The sequence below is a fragment of the Ursus americanus genome, chromosome 25, assembly GCF_024610735.1.
Source record: "Ursus americanus isolate L20-20 chromosome 25, mUrsAme1.1.p, whole genome shotgun sequence".
Taxonomy (NCBI): domain Eukaryota; kingdom Metazoa; phylum Chordata; class Mammalia; order Carnivora; family Ursidae; genus Ursus; species Ursus americanus.
This window is the reverse complement of record NC_142151.1, coordinates 33,802,727-33,829,043: the sequence shown is the minus strand read 5'-3', so window position 1 is coordinate 33,829,043 and position 26,317 is coordinate 33,802,727. Positions and strand designations below refer to the sequence as shown.

The 26,317-nt window shown below is 35.3% G+C and overlaps 1 protein-coding gene across 1 annotated transcript in view; it reads right to left on the bottom strand.

The window, feature by feature from the left end:
• CNTN1 (contactin 1) overlaps positions 1 to 26,317 on the bottom strand; it is a 341,046-nt gene that overhangs the window by 12,680 nt on the left and 302,049 nt on the right. The window contains exons 23-24 of the mRNA XM_045801266.2: positions 24,510 to 24,622; positions 23,335 to 23,491 (exon numbers count right to left, since the gene is read on the bottom strand). Of these exons, the coding sequence (XP_045657222.1) occupies positions 23,335 to 23,491; positions 24,510 to 24,622 (270 nt within the window). The remainder of the gene's footprint in view (positions 1 to 23,334; positions 23,492 to 24,509; positions 24,623 to 26,317) is intronic.

Here is a 26,317-nt window from a genome sequence, read left to right as displayed (position 1 = left end):
ATGAGCTGAGAGTTGGAAATTGTTACCAATATCTAAACAGCTCCATATCAAAAACAGTCAAGGATCCTAGTTCTCCAATGGTTTCACATGGTGATTCAGAGACACGACTACCCTGGAAGCTTTCCCAGTGTAAAACTGTGACCAAAGTCTCATTTGATCTTTCTTGATTCATCTTTGCTTTGGGGCTATGACAAATGAGTGACTCACCTATTTGAGGTAGTACTTTGGTGTTTAAGATTTTCTGTCCTAATATGAACCTGAACTCATTTGTCCGACCTTGGGCCTCACTGCAGGATTTAGTGTCATCTGTCTATCAGCAAGGACTAATTGGTGCCTGTCTGTTTTCCACATGCACATCAAGCTCTTATAAGAAACCGTCCAAATTCATTGGCTCTCTTCAACTATTATAATGATTACAACCAGTCGAATCTTCTTGCACTTCCACAGGAGAAACAATTTCTCAGCTGTTTTAACAACAGTCTGAAATGTATAAGGAGTTACTGGCTGAAACTCACCACTGATTACTCTAAAAGTTTTCTAAGTTTGTGCTTGTTTAGCTTCTCATCCAGAAGATATAAAATAATCCAATCACTTTGGATGGTACCTGCATAGAATTTTCATTTTGTTTATACATTTTTCAGAATTCTTTCTCTTTCCAGAAATCTCACTCTCAGTCTTACCTTCACATGCTAAACTCTGAAATTTTAAGTTCTTTTCAAATTCTTAAAATTCAAAAAAATGGAAAAAAAGAAGATTGGCTTTCATCACTTCCGCAAGGAGTTTATTTTAAAAATCAGCAGAGTAGTTACTCCTTTCTAACCACCAGGAATTCTGGGAAATTCTTTAAGAAACCATTTTGTTTATACTGAACAAGCCAAATTCCCACACAGTGAGTGGAAATTGAAATTCTTTCAACATCTGTCTGTATTCCTACTGGTAGTGCCAGTTTTCTTCTAGTCATTTCATTATAGAATTTTTCAAGTTATTACTGTCTTTCTTCCCTTAAGACTTACACCTTGTGTCTTTATGCCTCTTGACAGTGTATTTTATAAAGAGGGACTTTGAGACATTGGTTGATGATATACTAATATGTTTGAAATAACTCATAATTAATTTTCTAGGTATTGAGACAAACATTATAAAATCTAGAAGTAAGTTTGAGATTTATGATTTGTTTTGAGATAGTACATCTTACCTGGACCGCACCCTACCTCTTGTTTACCTGACCTGGTTTTTCCATGTTAGAGTTCTTCAGAGTTTGTCACAGAACCACTTTTCCCTCCCTATATTCTCTCTGTTCCATCATTGTCATTATTCTTATAAAATGTGCCTATCCTTCTGAATTTCTGAATTACTTAGCTGAGTCAATTATGTTGCCATGCATTTATTACTCATAATAGAAAACATAGAGTCATTTGTAAAACCTTTTAACCCTCATTTGCAATATATTGACTTTGTCACCAAGTACAATTGATTCTATCTCCAGTACAACTCTAGAATCTCTCTGCTTCACTCTTTCTACTGTCTCTGCCTTAGTAATTTAGGACTTCATCACCTCTAATTTAAACACAAGAAAAAGTAAAACGTGAAAAAAAAAAACCCCACAAGTTCAATCTGCCCCCTTTTCACGTCTGAATATAACCTATATGGCAACTATTTCTACCTTACCATCCTTTTTGAATGTCACATCCCAAAATGCACTGAAGAGGATGCCATGTTTATGTGTTCTCAGAGTCAACATTTGTTTCCTTGGACTGGAACCCCCTTTTATGCCTGGAAAATTCTCATTGATATTACAAGATTCATCAAAAAAACATTCTGCTAGGCTATATTTCCAACATAGTTGTTCAAATGTCAGAGAAGTTATTAACTTGGGAAAACAGCCACAACAGAAACATTTGCTACATGAAATCGTGCCTAATCTTGTGATGTTGCATGTATTTAATAAAAAATGGCTGAGGACAAGCTATAAAAGACATACTGTTCACTGACTATACGGCATATCTGTATAGAAAATTCAATCAACAATAGAGACCAAGTATTTTTAAATTAACACATATAAATGGGAATTTATTAAATTTGCAAAAAAGTATTCCATGATTTGATACTCCCTAAATCGTATAAATACACTTAAGTACATCTAGAAACTAAAAAATGAGTTATTTAAATATAACATGGTAATTGATAATAATATAATGTGAAGACATTATACTGTGGGAAGCACATTATTCATGTGCTAGCTTGTAGCATTCATTAGTAGCTGCTGCTGATTTAATAAAATAATCGAGTAACTGCTAAGCGCTTTTGTAAGTACTATTGCATATATATCAATAGGTTAATTATAAAGACAGGAAGTTTGTTCAAATAAAGTAAGGAGAGAATTACCATTTCTTTCCTTGCCAAAGCAGAGAATGTCTCTGATCATATCCTTACAGTGATTTTCCATCTTTTGTCTAGCTAACTTTGTCTCATATATCCTATATTCTAAAAATATATATAATCTAAAATACTAGATTTTAACAGCAATTCTTACTTAATTTATAGAAAAATGCTTATAATCAAATACCCTTAGGAAATACTTATAATTCTGAGTTTAATATTGCCTGTAATACATACGTTTTATTTTTCTTTTAATATAAATGCTGTAAATCCTGGTATTTATTACTTATTTTATCAATTATAATTTATAACTCACTTTCTTTTTTTTTTAAGATTTTGTATTATTTATTTGACACAGAGAGAGAGACAGCCAGCGAGAGAGGGAACATAAGCAGGGGGAGTGGGAGAGGGAGAAGCAGGCTTCCAGCACGGGAGCCTGAAGTGGGGCTCGATCCCAGAACGCTGGGATCATGCCCTGAGCCGAAGGCAGACGCTTAATGACTGAGCCACCCAGGCGCCCCTATAACTCACTTTCTTAATCTTCAATTTCAGTAAAATAAATCTTCCAGGAAGAACAGTAAAGAGATTTTAAAATAGTAAATAATTTCAAATACTCACACTATAATAAAAAAGTATCTTCATTTGTATTTTGTTTTCTTTGAGAACAATGTAACTTTTCCCACTCTGAGGAGAGGGAATTAACATATGAAATTCAAATATAGAATTATTTCCTTTTTTGTTTCTTTTATTTGATCATAATATATTGATTTTTTTAAAAAAATTCTGAATATAATTAATGGTTGGCATAGAAAATATCTCTTAAAGAATTAGAGAATAATAAGACAATAGAGTTATTGGGGCTCTTACCTTAGTGATAAATTATGTTCATTTGAAAACTGAACAAAAAATGATAAAAATTAGAATGGGAAAATTGTAAGTTAAATTATTGTCCTATTTCTTTAGCTGAACCCAAAGTTCTACAAAAGTGATAACTCAACAGATATGAGATAGTATCATTTTTGAAATGATTTTTAAATATACCTTAGTTAGTTTAAATATATTAAAGATCAGTTAAAATTTGTTTGGTAAAGACAGTTTTTTAATCCTAGGAAAGACACAAAAAATTGTACATGGCAAAAAAGATGTCTTCAACCATTAAAATCATTCTTACAAAAGGCAAAGTAATGAACAAAATTACAAAATAACCAGTGTTCCCAGAAAGGAGCAATCTTCTAAAAGACCAACTCTGCATTATCAGCAGAAAAATATATTCAGTGAAAACAAAAGAAATAGAAGCTAAATAAATTTTATCTGTGTAGGACTTTATTCTCTATATCAAATCCATGTTGGGTATCAGGTACCCATGACAGTATATTTATATGTTTGGGGGTTTAGACAGCCACTTATAATGACTATATAAAAAGAAAGAATGTCCTTTCATTTATAAAAACCAAAGCTCTCTCCAAAACCTCAGAATATATAATGTTACTACGTTACTTGAGGTATTGGGAAGAATATATGTAAGAATTATGATGGCTATATATTTCATATTTAGTGGTACCACTTTTCCTATTTCCAGTCTTTCTCTATTAAATTGGTTTGCCTTATGTTTTAGGTTTCTCCTTGGATTACAATTTCTTTGTAATCTTAGAATCATATGTGCCAGTTCTCCAATTGCCATAAAAATTATCATATAAACACATAAGCACTTTTTAATTGTATCAATTTCCCTTCATTTTTAACATTTTCTCTAGATTTTATTGGCTATCACATTTTAGAATATAGTCTTTATGACTTTCTATATTTAAAGAATTCTTTTTATCTTATTTTTTTTTTAAGATTTTATTTATTTATTTGACAGAGAGAGAGAGACAGCCAGCGAGAGAGGGAACACAAGCAGGGGGAGTGGGAGAGGAAGAAGCAGGCTCATAGCGGAAGAGCCTGATGTGGGGCTCGATCCCATAATGCCGGGATCACGCCCTGAGCCGAAGGCAGACGCTTAACCGCTGTGCCACCCAGGCGCCCCTTTTATCTTATACTTTAATCGTAATGCATGTTAGAAATTTGATACATGTGTTTTATAGTTCTTGAAGATAAGTACATGCTCTTAATCACTTATGATCTGAGTTTTCGAGACATTTTAACATATCAATATTTATTCAGATAACTTTTTTCCTAGTTTAACAGAGAAAATAAATATTGAGTCAAAATGCTTTGTCAGGTTTTTTTGAGAATAAAATAAAAATATTTACTTATAAAAATGCTACTTCATTCTAAAAAGGTTTGGATAGTTTACAAAGATACATAAATTATGCTAAAAGAAAAATAAGGAAATGGAGAAAAAAGAAAATAAGTTTAGGAAAAATTAAACTAAGAGATAATGATATCAAAATAGCAACAACAACATGCACTAATGCTACTACTAATGTTATGAATATTTATAAGGAGCTATTTTAAAAACACTTAATTACAAGATATATTAAGATAAGATATATTCAGGGGCGCCTGGGTGGCTCAGTCGGTTAAGCATCCACCTTTCGCTCAGGTCATGATCCAAGAGTCCTGGGATGAGCCCCGCATCGTCAGGCTCCCCGCTCGGCAGGGAGTCTGTTTCTTGCTCTCCCTCTCTCTCTCTTGCTCGCTATCTCTCTCAAATAAATAAATAAAATCTTTTAAAAAATATGAGATATATTCACATATTTTTAACTAAAATATACGATGGTCTATATACTTTACTAGCGGTATGTCAGAAATACCTGAGCTTTGGCCAGGCAACAGAGAAATACATCAGTCATTAAGTTCGTTATCCAAAAGATTAAAAAAAAGGTAATGTGCTCAAGAAAAGCTCTCTGACTTCTGGTCCTGAGACCAGAGAATGGACACAGGTTAAAGGACAGTTCAGGTGGGCAGGTACCTGGGATAACAATCCATCATGGATACTAACACAGTACTGGAAATGCAACAAATTATGAAACTATATTTACCAGAGGTGTTGTTTTTCTCCTTCCATCCCCACCCCAAGTCCTTTTCATGGACAGTATTATATTGAAGGAAGAGATTGATATTTAGAGTGTGTATGGATAGAACAAGACTTCTAATAAATATGCTCTAATAAGTAATATCCAAGTTGCCTACAGAAGAGAATGGATTATTTAACAGTACGTATTTTTCCTTTTTGAGTGTCTGTTTTGTATGGCAGGGACAGGGAGTGATGTTGAGTAGATGAATTTTTTTTTAGAATTTAGACAACAGTAGTCCTCTTTCAAATCTTTCCTCTAATTAGATCTCATCCTCTCCACTAAATACTGCATAAAATTTTCAAGATTACTAATTTAATGTTAAATATTAAATTATCTTATTAAATATTTATTTATTAGCCTGGCCCAGGTAACTCACTTCTCTAGGTTCAGCCTTACCTGAGAAAATTTTTAATCATGGTTCCCTAAAAAGAGGACACTGTTTAGCACAGCAAAACATATCCTCTACAATCATGGAATAATATGGTAGTAGATTTTGTGAAATTGTTTTTTGTTTTTGTTGTTTTTTTCTATAATGTTCTTCAGTGTAAGCCAATAGCAAAATATCAAGGTACAATTCAATAAAAAGTAATCCTATGAAGATGCAAAACAATGTCTTCAAAAAACACAGTTTACCAAAATTTTGGATTGATGAATTCATAAAATGACGGCATCTCTTGGGAATGGATGGAAGGAGGCATCTCCATAGGGCATGCATTCTCCACAGGGACAATATGGCCCCTATAAAAATGAAAATGATCTTGTGGGGTGAAAAGACCTGAGATATTACCATGGTTTTTGCATCTCCAAAGGACTACTCTACCAGGTATGCAGGATAGCTGTGGTATTAAAATGTCATGAGTGGCAAAAGTTTCTAAGAAAAAAAATGTGTGAAAGGGCTTATTAGAGAGGCAATAATGCAAAAAGTTTGAAAAACACTGATATGGAGGATTGTCTCTCCCAATCATGTTTTTGTTTAGAATTGGGTAGCAAAAGTCTAAGGTATAAGAAAATAGATTTTGTTGTATTCATTCATCACTCACAGCAATAGTAAGAACCTATTTATCATTTACTATCCACAGTAATGGGAGGTAATTTATTCATTACTTACTACTTATATAAAAGGTAGACATTAAATCCCATACCACATATAAAGAACTGACTATATCTTTGCTAAATAATCAATGCATATAAGTAATAAAAATATATTAGAATATTATAGGCATCTTGACTAGAGGAGTCAAATTTTGCAAGGTATCGGAGAACCAATTAAGAATCTCACAGAAATAGATTTATGTTTCATGAGCTAGGGCGTTAATAGTAATGGCCAAGGTTGACACAGATCAGACAAAATACAAATATGAACATGACCTAGTCTCATTCTAAGGGACTAGTCAATGTAAGTTTTTGCACAGGTAAGAGCTGGCATATGTGAAAACAATCACCGTGGTCATTCTGTTGAGAATAAATTATAGGGTGCCAGCTAAGCAAAAAGCAGAGAACAGAGATGTCTTATACAATAATCCTGGAGAGAAAGCATGGTCACTGAACCATTAGGGTGGCAGCAGACCTGGAGGTTTTTAGATATATTTTAGAGGTAAAACCAATAGGATTTCTTGATGAAATGAATGTTGTATGTAAGAGAAAAAAAGTCAAAGATGACTTCAAGGATGATTGGAAATGTTTTGTTGAGATGGGTAAAAATGTAGGAAAAGGAAATATAATGGGCCAGGGGGAAGGTTTACTTTATATATCTAAGTAGAAAAAGTGGTTAGTGATTAGGCAGTTGAGTAAATTAGAGACTTGTATTTGAGAGCTTTCAGCATTTAAAGCTTGAAACTGTACAAGATTATTTTTCTCTAGCCACCTTTAGCTTTGAGAGTGTACGCACAGATGTATAATCACAGTTGGACCTAATCCATGATATAGCCAAGCGAGTATAATGAAGTAAGAGAAGCAAAGAAAACGGGAGGTTCTACAGAAGTAATTAAATATATGGCTGTGGGATTTAAGCTAGATATGGAAGAAATCAAGAGAGAAACATAGAAAAAGTGGTAAGACCAATGGTTTATGGTTTCCGGTGGGTCAAAAAATTTTAGGAGTCAGAGAACTAAAAAAATGAAAGAGAAGATAGGTGGTGGTCAGAGACTAGAGTCTTTGATATTATAAAAGCAGCAATAATAAGGTTAGAGTAGAACCATAGGAAGGTTCAACATACATGAGCAGAGTATTTCAAGGAACTGAGAGGACAGGGTAATGTAATGATCATCTACATGTGTATTGAAATCAACAAAAGGTATGATAGAAGTAGTTATGGAGACACTGACAGTCATCTGGGCTCTTAACTTCTCAAGGAATGATTAGAAATGATCCAGAAGATTGGTAGAAAACTTTAAAAAGGGAAAATGAATGAGAGAAGCAGATGATACAAGATTCTAAGCAGGGCTTTCTGGGCAAGAAAGAAGGAGAATACTATGGAGGCAACAAGAAGCAAGAAGGATAACTACCCTGCCACCAGGCCCAGGATCCAGGGGGTCTGAACAAACTGCAGGAGAAACAATTAGAGCAAGGTTTCAGATGAATTAAGAAGGGGAAAAAGGGGCACCTGGGTGGCTCAGTCGGTAAAGCATCTGCCTTTGGCTCGGGTCATGATCCCAGGGTCCTGGGATCGAGCTCCACATCAGGCTTCCTGCTTAGTGGGGAGCCTGCTTCTCCCTCTGCCCCTCCTCCCCACTTGTGCACTTTCTCTCTCTCTCTTTCTCTCTCTCTTAAATAAATAAATAAAATTAAAAAAAAAAAAGAAGGGGAAGGAAACAACGTTCAGTGAAGAGATGGACATTATAGGAGACTTTGCTGATGATTGACAATGAATTCCAGAGGGCAGAGTGGGAAGGTTTTTTGAGTTAAGCATTGATAGAAAAGGAGTCAGAAAATGGAGCACCCAGCACTGTATTAATCAGGAATTCCTGGACTTCTTTTGGTTGGTGCCATAAATGAGACCTATGGGCATGATTAGACCTGACGGTCTCCAGGCAAATAGTGCTTGGGAGTCGGTAAATGTTGGGGATGGGGATGCATAGAGAGATTTTGGCAGGAGCACATAGAGTTCTGCTTGCATTCATGCACATAGTACAACAGAAATCTGTACTTAGTCAGAGTTTGGGTTTGGCAATGTGAGGAGCATAAAGGGAGAATGCAGCTAAGTATAGATAAGGAAGTGATTTTAATTATGGGCTGTGGAATCTGAGCTCTTTAGGGAGGGAACTGAGGACATGAGTGGAATGAGGGATAAATAAGCAATAGGTTGAATGGAAGGTCCGGGTGGGAGAGGGTGGAAGAAATGGTGGTGTTGGGAGGAGATCTCAAGGAATAAACTAGAAAAATAAGAGTTAGTGGTCAGAAAATAAATGCTTAAAATTAAAATTTTATTTTTTTGCCGTTATTAGTCATATCAAGAATTGCAAGGATTCTAAGCCTCTCTGTGTGTCATAAACACTTTGGCAGACTGTAAATCTCTGAGAATGCTGCAAATAATGCTTTCACATACGTAAGATATATAGAATTAAAGGAAAACCAAGTATATTGAAATACATTTATAAAAATATCAAGGAAGCAAATATATGTTTATTAACACATTAAAGTAGTGTACTTATTAGCACATTTAAAACAAGAACTAAGATCAGGTCTAATGTCATATTTTTGAAGAAGTGATACTATTACAGCTGAAATATATGAGAATATTTGTGGATGCTATTGGTGATAGTGATTTATTGCTTAAATTCATATTTGAAGGAATAATGAATTTGATTTAGAAATTAATGAAAATTACCATGTTATTTTTTCTCATTCAAGTTTCAGAGACCACTCAGGTTCTAATTCACATTCAAGTCTGTGAACTCGCCTGGACTGTGATCATGAACAGGTGACAAGATCATCAAGAAAGAGGAATGAAGAGGCCGGCATTGGAAGGATCATCTATCTACAAAGATGTTGATATCTAAAGAATTCACAAGTTTTGGACACATCTGAACTTTGAAGCATTGCCTATGGGCTAAGGGTCTTCAAGACAGTCCTCTGTAACACTCCTCCTACTTCCCTCACCCGGGTGACTAAGGCTGGTGATTTGCTTTAGAGCTGAGAGTCAATTATACAGGGCCTGGACTAGTAGGTTATCGAAGAAAGACAACTTGCTGGAGGAAATTAATACTTTTGGAACATGTTCTAAATGATTTATTTCCTCTTGGTCTGGTTCATTTTGCAGAAGGTGACTGTTAAAAGTGCCTCTGGAATGTCTTTTGCTTCATTGCACTGCTCTCATACTGTGAATAATCTACCAAGGGGACTGGCTTCTAGCTTTACCTAACTTTGGGAAGTACTTTGAGACCTAAACATTCCTTTCATAAATCACTGAAGCTGGTCCCTAAGGTAGTATCAAATGGACCATTTTAATATGTTGATATATCACTTTCCAGTTTAAGTGTTTTATATTCCTTCTTATTATAGCATTAAAGGTTTCCAGTTCTATTTGTGAGAGATTTCCAGGAATTTAGTTTTAATAATGACTAACTCATTTCTTTTCTAAATAGTTTTAAAATTTGTGTTACTGTGGGCAAATATCAAACATCCAGTGCGAAAATTTAAAACTCAACTAACTCTCTTTCTCAGCACAAACAACTATCTTTATATTTTCCTGAAAGGGTTACAAATTTCAACATAGCCTATAATGTTCCAAAGGAAAATTAATTTTTAAATGGTGTTCTGATGGTTGATCTGTATATCATTAAAGATAATATAATTATTTTAATTCACTTATTTGTTGCTTTTATTTAAGGAGAAAATATAAAGCAATATCCCATGATTTGAGGGAAGGTACATCTATCCTAATATTCCTTCCTTAGGACTATAGAATATTTCTACTCCATTTGTGTGTAGATAGAATAAATATCTTAATGTAATTTTTATGCCACTAATGTATCAACATTCATAAACGTGCAAAATTGAGCTTACTACTAATGAAAGTTATACATATGAGATCTGTCACTGCACAAGATTATTCATTTTCTCATTACCAATTTATTGATGCAAAATATTATGACCCATCATAAAATTTGTAGAAACTTTATATTCCACAAAGCTTGGAATTATGCAAACAAGATGAAAAAATAGATTACTGTTTAGTAAAACTGGAATTTTGTTCACACCCAAAATTCAGAAAAATAAAGCTCATCTTTGAATGAAGGTATCTCTCTTAGGACCGTTGGTTCATTTTCTGAAACTTCTTCTGTGTAATTACATTCCTCAAAAATGATAAATTCCTCCCCCCATCAACCCTCAGTTTGTTCTCTATCGTTGAGTCTGGGTGGGGGATGGGCTAGATGGGTGATGGGTATTAGGAGGGCACTTGTTATGATGAGCACTGAGTGCTGTATGTAAGTGATGAATCACTGAATTCTACTCCTGAAGCCAATATTGTACTGTATATTAAGTAACTAGAATTTAAATAAAAATTCAAAGGAAAAAATGATAAATTCCTTTAATTTTCAACTCTTCGAGATCACTTACTTTTATAGGAGTCCCTTTTCATGCTAGTTTCCATTAGCAGTATTCTTTCCAAATTCTACCCTCCTAGTATAACATTCTAAATTTAGAAAACATCACCAAATGCAGCCTTTGAGGGGAAGGAGTTGTCTCACAAATTTGGGTATTGTGGAGTATCTAATCTAAAATACAAAATAAAGCAAAAATATTTACAATTTTCCTATGATGTAATTACTTAAACTATTCTTTAAACATTTCTATTTACCCATTTAGATGTTCTTTAAAGTGGTAGTTATATATATATATACATATATATATGTTTAATGATAAAACTGTGTTTACTGACTTTGGATCAGAGTTCTCTCAATTTAATATAATCGTTGGTGATTTGTTCAACATTATTAATTCTTGTTTTATCCTCAAAATTCACATTGATTACCATTCCTTATTACTTCAATAAAAACAATCCTGCCTAAATTGTCTTCTCTTGAAGCTAACTTTGTATCTTTCCTGTAACTTTTCATCCCTCTACTGTCCTTTTATGAAGCTTTTCTTTGACCTAGTTTCCTCTTCTTCATTTTCCTATATCCTCACTTATTTATTTTATTTATTTACCTTATTATTCACCTTGTTACTTAACTTTTGATATTAAGTAGAAAGCTTTTTCTATTTCCTTGCCAATACACTCTCCAGTTTTTGCTCAAATGTTCATGCCCTAAAGAACGTTTTATCATCCCCAGACCTGAGATAAATCTTTTTTTCTTTTTTAAAGATTTTTATTTATTTATTTATTTATTTGACACAGAGAGAGACAGCCAGAGAGAGGGGGAACACAAGCAGGGAGAGTGGGAGAGGAAGAAGCAGGCTCCCAGCAGAGGAGCCCGATGCGGGGCTTAATCCCAGGACTCCAGGATCACGCCCTGAGCCAAAGGCAGACGCTTAACGACTGAGCCACCCAGGCGCCCCATGAGATAAATCTTGATCACTTGGAACAACTGTAGAAATGGCATTTTACTAGTTTAGGAAACCCAGTTCTAGACAATATGGAAAAGATTTTCTGAGAGTCTCTGGTAAAGGTCCTTCATTTTAAGATGGAGCTTGAACAGAGACAGACCCCTTCCTCCTTGGACATTATGAGGTCTGCATGCAATGATTACTAGCTCTGCTGCAGTCATAAACACAGAGAGAATGAATCTTAAATGAACTTGATTCTGAGACATCTCAGGTGGAGATGCAGGGGGGTGGGAGGAAATTTTTGAGATGATGATTTCACTAAGGCCTAAAGGTCACCTATTTCTTAAGCAATTTTGAGTTGAGGGGTTTGTTACCGACAGCTGAAAACATTTTAATAGATACAAACTCTCCGCTCAGCTATTTAAATTATTCTTTAACTAGAAGTAATGAATCCTTTTTCCCTTGATCTCCTCCTATATTAACCATGCAAGCTGCCAACTTTGGGCAACATCAACAACCATCTGTTATCTCTATATCCAGGCTGGTATGAATTGCAGATAGTTACATAATTATGCCACTTGGTTCTCTGACAAATTTGTTATCTGACCTCAGCTGGTTTCTCACTTTTGCTAGATTCTTCTTCTTCTTTTTTTAATCTATCTCCACCTGGATGACTAATGGACATAGCATGAACTAGCACGTCAAAATTTGAACTCCTTCTTATTTTCTCCAGTCATCTATATTTAGTAGATGATTCCATTAAAGTAGATGATTCTGTTGGCCATTTCAGCAGATGATTCTGTTGGTTAATCTAAATTCTTTGAATTCTGCCAAGTCTTCTTTCACATCCCTTATCAAATCATCAGAAAATATTGTTGGGTCTTGTTCCAAATAAATCCGGCTATACTTCTCACACTTCAACTGTGAACATACTAGTCAAAGCTGACTTCATCTCTGCTGCTTGGACTGTCACCTTTTGGCTTCTAACCGCTCTCCCTGTTTCTAGAAATTCACAGAGATTTTTTCCCCCCACCATTCATGAGATTTCTACTTCCTTCCAATGAACAGATAAAATAAGACTTGTAAAATATAAATCTGATCATGCTATTTCCCATCTTAAAATGCTTCAATATTGGGCTTCTCATCATACTTAGAGTAAAATCCAAAGTCTTTAACCAGGACCTGTAAACCTTCTGATGATTCAGGTTCCATCTATTTCTCTACCCTAATTGTGTCCACTCTCCCCCCACCAGCCCCAGTTAACACTGGTCTCCTTGCTGTTCCTTGAACATCCAAACATTCTCCTAGAATAGGGCTTTGTATTGTTCTAACAGCAGTACTTGTTCTCCAGATAACTGCATGGACCATTCACTCACTTCATTTGATTCTCTTTCTCAGTGTTATCCCATCAGAGCAAGCCATTCCTCCCCCTCCTAATGAAAACACAGCCTTCGCTGTCTTCCAACAGTACTTACCTACCTCCCTCTGCTTTAGTTTCTTATCCAGATATTATCGCTATCTGTTGTTACATATTGATTGATTGATCTTGCCTCCTCTCTTTAGAAAGTAAGCTCTGAGAGGCTGGCTTAGAAAAATAAGACCTCCACCCATACTCTTTAATGGAAGTTTTTCTCTTGAAATTACCAATAACTTTATTATAGGCTGAATTTTGTCCCTTCAAAATTCCCATGTGGAAGCCCTAACCCTAAGTACTTCAGAATGTGACTATTTAGAGATAGTCATTAAAGAGGTAATTAAGTTAAAGTCATTAGGGTCAGCTTTAATGCAATATGACTGGTGCACTTATAAGAAGAAACAATCAGGACAAAAACACACACAGAAGGAAGACCACATGAAGACAGGGAGAAGACGGCCATCTATAATCCAAGGAAATAGGCCTCAGAAGAAGCCAACCCTACTGGCATCCTGATCTCAGACTTCTTTTTTTTAAAGATTTTATTTACTTATTTGACAGAGAGAGAGACAGCCAGCGAGAGAGGGAACACAAGCAGGGGGAGTGGGAGAGGAAGAAGCAGGCTCCCAGCAGAGGAGCCTGATGTGGGGCTTGATCCCATAACGCCAGGATCACATCCTGAGCCGAAGGCAGACGCTTAACAACTGAGCCACCCAAGCGCCCTGATCTCAGACTTCTACTGTGAGAAAGTAAAGTCTATTGTTGAAACCACCCAGTCTATGGTACTTCGTATGGTAGCCTTAGCAAGCTAATGCACACCTGTAAAAGGCCAACTTCAGTAAACTTTCTTACTCCTCAACTTCTTCAACCCCCTTTTAACTTTTACAACTTTGAAATAAGTTACCTAAATTAGTACTTTAAAAACTATAATTTAACAACAACAACATACTTAGCAGCCAAGCAAAGAAATAACACTGTCACCCCCCTATGAACCTCTTTCTGATTGCCTTCTGCCCCCCCACAAGGCAATACTGTACTGAATTTTGTGTTAATCATTCTCCTTTTGGGGAAGTTTTACATGTCATATATATACCTCTTTAAACATTGCCTCATTATTTGCTGCTTTTGGACTTCGTAAGTGGACTTAAATTGTATCTATTATTCTATGGCTTGTTTATGTGCAATAAATATTTGAAGTGTTTTGTAATGAGAACTCATTATTTTGCATAAAAATGAACCATATTGATCTAGCATCAATAACATTCAAATGCAAACTTGAAAAAATATTTACTACAAATATGGCATGGAAATGTTAATAACCTTGCTTTATAGATTGATCATAAAATGTTAAAGAAAATTATTAATATTAAACATAGAAAAGAACATAAACAGAACTTCAAGAAATGAAAATATAAGTAGCTATTTTTTTTTAAAGATTTTATTTATTTATTTGACAGAGAGAGAGACAGCCAGCGAGAGAGGGAACACAAGCAGGGGGAGTGGGAGAGGAAGAAGCAGGCTCTCAGCAGAGGAGCCTGATGTGGGGCTCGATCCCAGAACGCCGGGATCACGCCCTGAGCCGAAGGCAGACGCTTAACGACTGAGCCACCCAGGCGCCCCTGTAAGTAGCTATTAAATATATTAATATACTCATCTCAACAGTAACTAAAAACTATAAAAATTATGAGATAGTATTTTTGCTTAATTAACAAAGAATTTTTGAATACTAAAATGCTAGTAAAAATTCTTTAATGATAAAATATGGGCATTGCTATTTGGATAGCAATTTGGCAATTATCAAATATTTGCCAAGCCTTTGAGACGTTCTGCCTTCTAATCCAGTAATTTTATTTCTAGGAAACTTTTCTTAAAAAATTGGATATTCTGAATAAAAGGTTTTATGCAATGTTGTCCATTATGATGTTGTCATAACCCTGAAAAAGAAAATGTGGAGAGTAACTAAATATAGTAGCCACATTGTTATCTGTGATTATAGGTGATCAAGCGGTATTAATCATTATTTTCTGTATCTTGGGTAAATCTCCCTTTTAGATATTTTTGTGATATAGCTTCAATAGTTATAGGTTTTCTTGTCCTATAATTTTAATGGTGTTCCTAATAATATGAATTTCTATATCATGCAATCAATTTAGAAATGAAGAGCCATTTTACTTATTTTCTTTAACTTTTTCATAAAAATCCATGTTTGGCTGGGGTTTTCTTGTTAGTTTTGATATTATCATCTAAAACTAGTTATTTTTAGAGAAAGTGTGCTACATCTCTTCTGGAAATTTCAGCAGCATTTCTTGTGCTTTTTCTGTTCTTCTGTCTGTCTCTGAGGTAAAACAGTGAAAAAACTACATTTCCTAGATGCTCTTGCCACTGAGAGTCAGGGTAGGGAATTGGAAGGGCATGGAAACACAGAAGCCACTGCTGTTCTTGCAGTGGGAGGCAGGACTCCGGGCTTCTAGGGTGTCTGAGGTACTGGGGGTGCCAGTGCCCTCAGGGCTTCTCTTGTGCTTCCCCCACTTGGGAGCTGCAGACAGATGGACCACCAACAGGGATTCCTTTCAACTGCAATTTCTTGTTTTTCTCCAAGTCAGCAGACATTCACTCTAACAACTCTTATAAAAGGTTTTGTTTTCTCTTTTAAGAATTTAATTCAATACTTGATTAAACTATCCAGATACATTTCATCTTTCCTGAAAGATCAATCATCTTTCACTGAAGGAGAAGAGAAAAGGAAGAACTTTAGAGAAAGCTATCGGTTGATCCTATGAGCTAGATTTTATCGGAAACTAGTTCAATCACTACAGAATTGATCAGAGATCCGTAATATATTGACTATTGATAAATCTAAGGGCTACTAGTACAATGGTGAATTTGCTCCCCATCACAGATAACATTTAAACTGAGGTTGAGAGAATATACGCCATGAAAGTCCTGCAGGGAAATCCAACCCTTGGAAAGGAGTCAAACAAGATGATCTAGGCATTTTTCTCCAGCAACTTTATTATTTTGCTTTTCCAATCTTTTTATTACTAAATCTTACATATTTTGATAATTTGTATAAGAAACGTTCTAAAATGTACATTTTCCTCTCGGAAGTCTATACGATGTCTCCCTATCCATTCTTTGGTCATTTGTCCTGAAAAAGGTCTGGTAATTTACTTTGCATCTCAGAGCAGTAAAAAAGCTTAAATTATCCCATAAACTGATTCTTTCTGGAAGAGAACCTGTCTATTCTGATGGACTCTCGGACTTGCTCTCTTTTTACCTACTCCCCTTTGTTCCACACCAACGTATTGTCTACACTACACCAAAAATGATCCCCAATCAGGTTGCATCACTCATCCTTGAAAGAATGCTGATGTTTTCCCACAGAATAAGTACAGATTGCTGATGCAAGCCTTCAAGGATGGAGTGAGGAAGAAAGCTGGAATGAGAGGAGACTAGTACAAAATGAGTCTGAGATGTAATCAAGGCCAGGCCTTTCATGGTTTTTCCCCCTCTGTTGTCTCCAATGCACCCTGCACCACTATATACTAGTCACGCTGGCCTTCCTTCAGCTCCTAGAACATGGTGGGCTCTTCCCTGCACTCCCTGTACCTATGACTGTCATCCCTCCTTTTGTGGTAAGGCCAGTTCCTTTCCTTTAAATTTCAGCCCAGACATTGCCTACTTAGAGGCTTGATCTGATCATCCTATTGAAATCAGTCTACTTCTTTTATTCTCTACAGTAGCCACTTATTTTTTTCCTTATAATCCTTAAACCTACATATGAAGAGATTTTACTATTTGATGTTAGTTCTTTATTTTTCCTGATATCCACGAGAATGCAAGCTTCAGGAGGGCTTGCTGATTATTGTAATTACTATTTGTAATTAATTATCTGTACATTCTAATACTAAAGTACAACTTCATAGACTAAGATTGTATTTCGAAAACTAAAATTATTTTGGTATTAAGTAAATCTTGGAGGATTATTTTTAATTTTTCTTTCTATTCTTATAATGCACTCTACAGAGGAGTTTCCCAAACTAATTATTTCAAGTCTAAATAAATGAAGATAATATGTTGGGACTGATATGTTAACTCACTAATAGCTAAAAGAAACCTTGAAGAAGATGTAAGAAAACCCAAGTTAGTTTAGATGCAGAGGTGCTATCTTTAAGTGAAGTTCAGAGATGCACAAAACATTATTTTGTTCAGATAATTTCTCCTCCATGAAAATGTTACAAAATTAGAAGTGCTGGTAGAGCTGTAATGTTGGAAAAGATTTTAAGTGGATTGTCATAATTTAAAGTTAATGAAAGGAATATATATTTTAGAGGTCATTTTATTTCATTATTTTTATTTTTTAGAGAAGGAGACAGAGAGGGTGGGGAGGGGCAGAAATAAAATCTTAAGCAGGCTCCCTGCCCAGAGGAGAGGCCAAACTGGAGTTCGATCTTACAATCCTGAGATCATGACCTGAGCTGAAATGAAGAGTTGGATACTTAACTGACTGAGCCAACCAAGTGCCCCTAGAGGTCATTTTAAATGTAAGCTGTCAGGGGCGCCTGGGTGACTCTGTCGTTAAGCATCTGCCTTTGGCTTAGGGCGTGATCCTGGAGTCCTGGGATTGAGCCCCGCATCAGGCTCCTCTGCTGGAAGCCTGCTTCTCCCTCTCCCACTCCTCCTGCTTGTGTTCCCTCTCTCACTGGCTGTCTCTATCAAATAAATAAATAAAATCTTAAAAAAAAAATAAAATAAATGTAAGCTGTCAGCCTAGAAATACATAGGCTGAATTCATTCACTTGAACTCTCAAATTGATCCCACACAAAACACAGCAAAGGAAAACAAACTACTTGACTACTTCAAAATAGTTGGAGAGGTAGCATTTCCTAAATAATAATATTTGATTGTGCCATAATCCCAAATACATGTTTTTAAAATTATGATGATGGACTTATAAGAATGGCATTCAACTCTCAGAGAGTATATACCATTCCAAATATTCAGGTTGATAGATAATTTATTCATGGCAAGCTATTTTTCCCAAATAATATGGGACATTTACAAAGTTAGAGATTTGGGTGGTCACTAAATTATATAGTAACCTATCATTAAATAAGGCAGGATAAAGTAATCCTAAGATCACCTTTTATACTACCCTCTCCTTCTGTATATGGGTTACTGTACACGATTAGATGCTCAAAATAGTTTCGGTTTTTGAAATGCTTACAGAGGAAGTATCTGGAAACATGATGATGTCAATATAGCATTTTGATTTCATAATGTATGAATTAAATCTAACCACCCCAACTATCTTCTTGGTCCTTTTATATTGTACCACTTACTTAGGTACTAGAGAAGGGAGCTTCAGAGTATCGGAGTTAACATCTAAATGTTGTATCTAGAGAATGGCTTCCTAGCCCTTCCTCTCCTGCTACTGGGAAGAAGAAGACAAAGTGAAAACATAAATGTGTTTTTCATCAGTGTTTAAGTCAGTGGCTTTGGTTATATAGTCTAACTTAATAACTTGGACTTACCAAAAGTAGTAGGTTAAATGATGAGATTACATCATCTATGGTAACATCAGACTAAATTACAGATTTATTAGAAGCTACAAAATCAACACAATGCATATATAGCAACTTTAAATCAAATGGAAAAGATGCCTTGTTCTTTTAGAACCCACCCTAGACTTCACCACTGCCCTCTTTCCAGTCCAGACCATCATCACCTTTTAATCATTCTATAATGATAACCTTGTAATTCATCTCCTTACATCTTTCTTCCCTACTATATATATTTTCCACAATCACCAAAGTGATTTTTCAAGTGCAAACATCGGCTCATGTTACTCCTACCACCTTAAAGTTTTCAAATGATTATGATTTGTCCTTAGGAAGAAGTCTGGCCTCTAAAATGCTCTTAAAAGTCTTCCTTGACTTGACTAAGATATCTGTTGTCTGTTTAAAACGAGAAAGAAAATTAAAAGCTCAAAATATGCACATTCATACAATTAATGAATTGCATGCTTCTTTGTGGATATTTAGTTATGACCACAGATCCATGGTAATCTAAATTCTAAAATTAATAGTGAATATGTAATAAGGCAAACTAGCTTATTAAAATTGATACTGAAAATATTTTGTAGCTATTTGTACTTTCTTAATTTAGCTCACATTGACAGATAAAAACAAAAGATTCTTAAAAGATAATATGGAATTTCTTAGAGATAGTATGTTTCTGATGAAACATTTGTGGTGTTACATTTGCCTAGATGTGAGCTGTAATCATCTGATAGGGAATAATGTATTAAGACAGCAGTAACAGTGTTCAGGTCAGAGAGGAGTGGAGAGGCAAGTTACCATATCTAATAATTTTCTAGATTATCTCTCATATGAAGACTTAAGCTTTATAAGAAATTGTGGATTAGCTCATGGCATAACACAAACCATGTGCCTAATGGGGAAGTATGTCAACATTCTAGACATATAAACTGTAATATAAGTTGCCCAAACTGTTCTTATAACTAAATTTTATTCAATGCAGAAATCATAATTTCATTTAACAGTTATTTGTTAAAACACTGTTATGTGCCAAATATGTCCCCTAGGTACTGGGCATTCAAAGGTTAAAGAAGTCAGACAAGAGCTTGTTCCCATGGAGCTTATGTTCAAGTAAGGATGGAGATAGACAATAAGCAGTATAAATTAATAAATCAGTTAATTTTGAATAGTTATAAATATTATGAATAAAATAAAAGAGTGACATAGAATAGGGAACTTTCTTAAATTGGTGTTCATACAAATCTTCTGAGGAGGTGACATTAAAAGCAGAAACAAAAATGACAAGAAGGAACCTGCCATGCCAAGATTCAAAGAATTCTAGGCAGCAGGAAGACCAAGTACAGATGCTTCAAGGTAAGGATAACAGTGGTGTATGTTCAAGAAGAGAAAGAATGTCAATGGAACAAAGATGAAATCACTTAACTGAGATATGAGAGTTTGGCCAGATTATTATAGAGCACTATAGGCCATGGTAAGGAATTTAGATTTTATCCTATGGGATGTCTTTCTAAGAAGAGAATTGCATGATTTGATTTATGTTTAAAAAGGTCCATTTGGCTGTTGCAGAGTGAATGGGCTGTAGGAGGTCAAAACTGGAAGCCAAGAGAATCACTAAAATCACAGTAGGGCCAGCAAGGGATAATAGTGATGTGGAATAGGAGGGAGGGGGAAATATATATACGGTAGCACATTTAAATATATGAACTGTGCCTGACACACTGCAGGCATTTAGTGTCTATTTGGTGAATGAATAAATAAATGAGCAAATAAATTAACAGAATTTAATTACTATTAAATAATAATAATGTTTATTAACATTAAAATCTAGCGATGTACTCTCTTCCTGACTGCATATTTTAGTCATGAAAATAGAAACAAAGGAAAGTATTAAGTCCTTTAAATTTCTAAGAAAGCCTAAAATTTCCATTTGCATTTACATGTTTCTCTCATTACAAATAATTTAAACAATTTGCAAATAAACCTAAGTTAAGAAAAGTTTAGAATGGTACTATCCACCAAACATCTGACATTTCCTCATGTTAATTGTATAGTTTCTTTGCACAGTTATGGTTAGAATAAGAAATAAATAATAGAAATTCTGCCTTCATAAGAATGTCGTCCATTAGTTGGCAAAAAAAGGAAGAATTCTGAGTACATTTGAGGTTTGTAAAAGCAGCGAATTCCGTGCCTTCTGTACGTGGCGTGGGCTATGTCCACTGGGATGTCGGAGATAATGGTGGTGTGCTACAGGTGGTCCCTACCACCTCCCCACAGCCAACTGCTAATTCTTTTTAGGAAATTTATGAACAAGTTGTTAAAAACCACTGTTATTAAAATTGAAATTATATAAGCTTATTAATTAATGAGAAAGTTTAAAACAAAGGTAGTCAATTCTCTAAACTCATCACTTCCTAATTATTTTACTGCATTGTAATGTTATCAGTGCTCTTAAGGTTCTGCCTACAACACACCGTCCCTGCATTAACGGTGTGTTACTCAGCATCTCTTCTTGGCTCCACACTGAATGATGTCATGTGGGAAGCTTGAAATCACACAGGATGGAAATACACCACGGAAACTGGCAAATGAAACCAGGGCTCCCTCCCACCCCAGGAGAGTCTGTTGTTTTCCATTAATCAGCACGTCACTAGTTATACCTATGCTGACGCTCCAGTCACTACAAACTTCTGTAGTCTACACCCCAGAACCTGGGCTCTGCTCCACATTAGGGATGATAAATGAAGAGCAAGGAAATGAAGAGAGCAACAGTGGGCTGTGACAGACGCCTTGACAGGGAAGGTTGGTTTTCAAAAGCAATTTACTGGGTTATTTTGTACCTCACCACCCTTGAGATAATGTCCACACTTCCCGCTGATTTCCTTGAGTGGAACAGCCTGAGTTAAGTGTGAAACTATTGAAAGTATGTGTTATCAAAGTTCGGAATGTAGAAATTGTTTTAAAAACAAAAAGATGCCATTTCTCCTAACAAATTAGTAATGGCTAAAAAGAAAGAGACTACCATCCAAGTGGTGCAGTGGGAAGATTAATTTATAAAAAATGTATTCAAAATAGTATTTTATTATAGTGAAAATTGAAATGGGTAGATAAATTTTGCACATTTATTTGAAAGAATATTATGTATAATTTTAAGTGAAATTTACAAAATTTTGAATGACATGGGGACTGTTCATGTAATATGACTCACTAAAGTGGGATATAACATGGTACATTCAATAGAAACAAAACTATAAAATTATATATGTGTATATATTTACTAGAAGTAAATTCCACTGAACATGAATTGTAACTAACTTAGGATATTTGGAATATGACTGATTTTTTCTTTTCAAATTTTTGTAATTTCCAAATTTCCTAAGGAGACATAATAACAATGTCTAAACTAAGAAAAATTCAGCATAAATTAAATTTATGAGAAAATCTAATTTAAACGACTTGCAAATAAATCTAAACTTAAATAAGAAAATTCTAGAATGGTACTAGTCGCCAAATATTTGACATTTTCTAATGTTAATTCTACAGTTTCTTTGTGCAGTTATTTTCCGACTAAAAATTTAAGCATTAAAGAATTATTAAATATATAACATTCATCTATTTAGCTATAAATTAGCATTGTTTTCTAAATCAGTTATTCTTATCTTTAATTCAACATCTCGTAGTGTTTCAGAGTCTCATAAAACTCTCAAATTAACATCAATTTTAGTTCTTTATAATTAAACTATATCATGCAGGGTGAGAAAAAAGTATCAAAATTTAACTAACAGAGTTCTACAAATCCCAGAAAGAGAGGAAGTCACTGCCTCAAGTATTTATTTTGGATTAACCAATGCTGTGAGAAATAGAGTTTGCAGAACAAAAACAGATATGCTGAGACACAGAGAGAGATGGTAAGAGAAGGAGCTACCATCCAGAGTCAATTTTATTACTATATTAATATGTTTAGGACAAAGAAAAAGGAGTCAGAAGAGTATTAAAAGTAGTTCAGTGAATTTCCTTTGTTGTAAGAGAAGTTTGGATATTATTATCTAATGGTCTAGAATTATGTCAAACTATAATGCATTATGGTATTTTTTTAAACTGAAGTATAGCTGACATACAATGTAACAAGTGTACTACGTGGTGATTCAACAAGCGTAGATGTTATGCTATGCTCACCATATGTGTAGCGACCATCTGTTACCATACAATGCTATTACCATACCTGCATTATGGCATTTTAATTATGCTTTGTCATCCAGATAATAATCAAAACCATGAGGTATGTTGCAAAATAATTTTTGTGACTCATAAGGGAAGAAATACCAAGTTTCAGGACATCCATGACATTTCAAATTTACCTAGGGAAACACTGACATTGGTGTGCATAGCAATCCTACCTTTACTCTTGAGAATCTATAAGACCTAAAAACTTACAAGTACTTAATGGAAATGTGTCTCAAATGACTGGCTTACCTGAAATTTTGACTTGAGACACTACTCCATCACCTCCATCACTGTGTGCACGGACCTCTACAACATACTCTCCATCTCTGGGGATTGGGACTTCTATGGAGTGTTTATGAGTTGAATATAGCTTGCCATCATGCTGGCCATCAGGTCTATAGAGTACCTGAAAAAGTACCAAAATATGTATATTTAATAAAGTGGACTAATGAGCCAATGCCAAAACATTAAAACCATAATAAAAATGCTTTAGACTTTCATTAATAATAAAAAAATTCTAGGAAGCTATGTGTAACACTAGCTGGAAAATTCATATTATTTTTAATTCACAAAAGTTGATTTCACCTATTTTTTAGGGTGATCCAAGGGGAAGTTCCTTAAGCATCTTTTTTTTTTTTTTTAATGTCCTAAAATGAAGAGAGGGAAAAAATGTGTCTGTGCTTTTTTTCTTATGGAATAGGTATAAAATTAGGGCTCTTTCAACATATTAGAGACATCTTAAAACATTGCCTCACAATTTAATTTTTTCACATTACTCCTAAAATTTGGTATCCAATAAAAGATGTGTGATACAGGGAATATATGGAAATAATCTTTTTTCCTTTTTTTTTTTTTTTAAGATTTTATTTAGTTTGTCAGAGACAGAGAGAGACAGCAAGCACAAGCAGGGGAGTGGCAGGCAGAGGGAGAAGCAGGCTCCCCTCCAAGCAAGGAGCCTGATGTGGGACTCGATCCAGGATCCAGGGATGAGGACCTGAGCCAAAGGGAGTCACTTAACCAACTGAGCCACCCAGCTGTCTCTCTTTTTTCCTTTTTATGCTCATTTATGGAATGTAACTCAATACATCAGTTTGCTGTGCATTAGGCAACGCTATCTTAATCGTTGCCAAACAAAAATGGATTCTTTCTCTGCTTTATGTGCTGATTATTTTAACAACTCTATTCCTTAAATCAGTTTGTCCATTTATCTTGCTCACTTGACAGAGCATTTTTGTAGAATTCACTGAAGATCTTTTCGCATTTCAAAATTTAACATGGTACTGTGCCATTTGGTTCTGCTGTACAGCTAGAATAAGAAAGCTGAATGGGTTTTGGTGCAACAAACATCAATCAAGTCCAAACATCAATCAGTCTTTGTAAGAATAAAGCCCATGTGGGGAATAATCCAGTAATCTTTTACATACCTTATATCCTGTCACTGTCGATTCATTTGATAGTGCAACCACATGATCCCAGGTGATTATGTAGCGTGAACCAGACCTTACGGAACTGATGATCCTTGGCGGCTGGCTTGGAGCTGTGGAAAGTAATAATATGCAAGTGACAGCCAACATATCCAACTTCAGTTCTGCAAACTGCCTTAAGTCAGTGATGATAATGATGTGACAACAAGAGCTAATTTTGATGAGTGCTTACTACATGCCATGCACTAGACTAAGCACTTTAGGTCCTTGGGTTCATTAAGGTACCCACAGCTCTGTGAGGTAGGTAATATAATTATCTTTTATTCTCTTGTCATTATTCTTTACTTGGGTTTCTTTTTCCACCAGCCTTTTGTAACTGCTGTTTCCAAGGTCATCAATCACCTTCAGTTGGCCAAATCTAATGTCATGTTTATTCCTTTCAGATTTAATACCTTTATAGCATTCCACAGAGTTGATCTTCTAATCACTTTCTGAATCTTGTTCTTTTCTTATATTCATGTTCTTTTAACATCTGGGTTTCCTCCTACCTCTCTGGCTGCTCCTTCTCATTAATCATCCTGTGCTGGCTCCATGTCCTCTGCCTAATTTCTAGATGTTGACATGACCTAGGACTTGATCCTGAGCACCCTTTTCTCCTCTATTTATGATTTTTCCCTAAATCTTGCATCTGGGCCCATGGCTTGAAGAACTCACAATTTTATCTCAGGTCTAATCTTTCTCTTTACCTCTAGACAAATGTGTCCAATTGCCTCTCTTTACTTGAATGTCTAAAACATTTCTCAAATGTAATCAAGATGGAACATTTGCCATGTACTCCCAAATCTTCCTCTCTTTGGGTCTTTCCCATCTTTGGCAAATGACACAATTGAACTCCCAGTTTCTGAATCAAAAATCCGATACTCAGTCTTCCATTTCACCCATGCCAACATTTAAACCAGCACCAAGATGTCAACTCTTTCTGCAGAAAATTTTCCACTTCTCTCTATATCCATTATCACTTAATTCCAACCACCATCTAAAATTGTCCCCAATTGGCTCTTTTATTTTTATTCTTACTCCATCACCAGCCATTGTCCATCCAGAAGCCAGAATGATTTTTTAAAAATATGAATTAGATATCACTCTCTGCCTTAAAATCTTCCAATAGTTCTTATGAGACTTCGAAAAAACTTTAACTCCTAACATGACCCTTCATATGTCAATCCCAGCACACTTCTTCCTTCTCACCTCCAGCCTACACCCTGGCCCCACTGGCCTTTCTACATTTCAGGCATTCCAAACTATTCCCACCTTAAGGTTTTACACTAGTTATTGCCTCTACCTGAAAGAGTCCCCTCCCTGCCAATTGTCACATAGTGTGGGTCCTTCCTATGACTCATGTACTCATATATATGATTCGAATGGCATCTTCTCAAAGAGGCTTTTCCTGACTACTCAGTTGGGGTTCAGCTCCCGCCCAAGTCACGTTCAATTTTATTATCTGTTTACTCATTTTATTGCCCTGTCATCTGATATTATCATACATACTTATTTGTCAGGTTTTTTTCCACGTCCTTCCATTAGGCTGTAAATCCTATGAGAAGAGGCTCTGGATCTGGCTTGAGCCCTTCTGTGTCCTCAACCACTAGAACAGTGATGGGCACACAGTGTATGTTTGATGAATGAATAAATGGAAAAAAGAACAAAGGAACGAGTGCCCCAGGAACGAATGCTCCTTTTACAAATTAGAAAACAGGTTTAAAGGTGTGAGGTAATTTGGCTATCGTCACCATTTAGTAAGTGGCAAA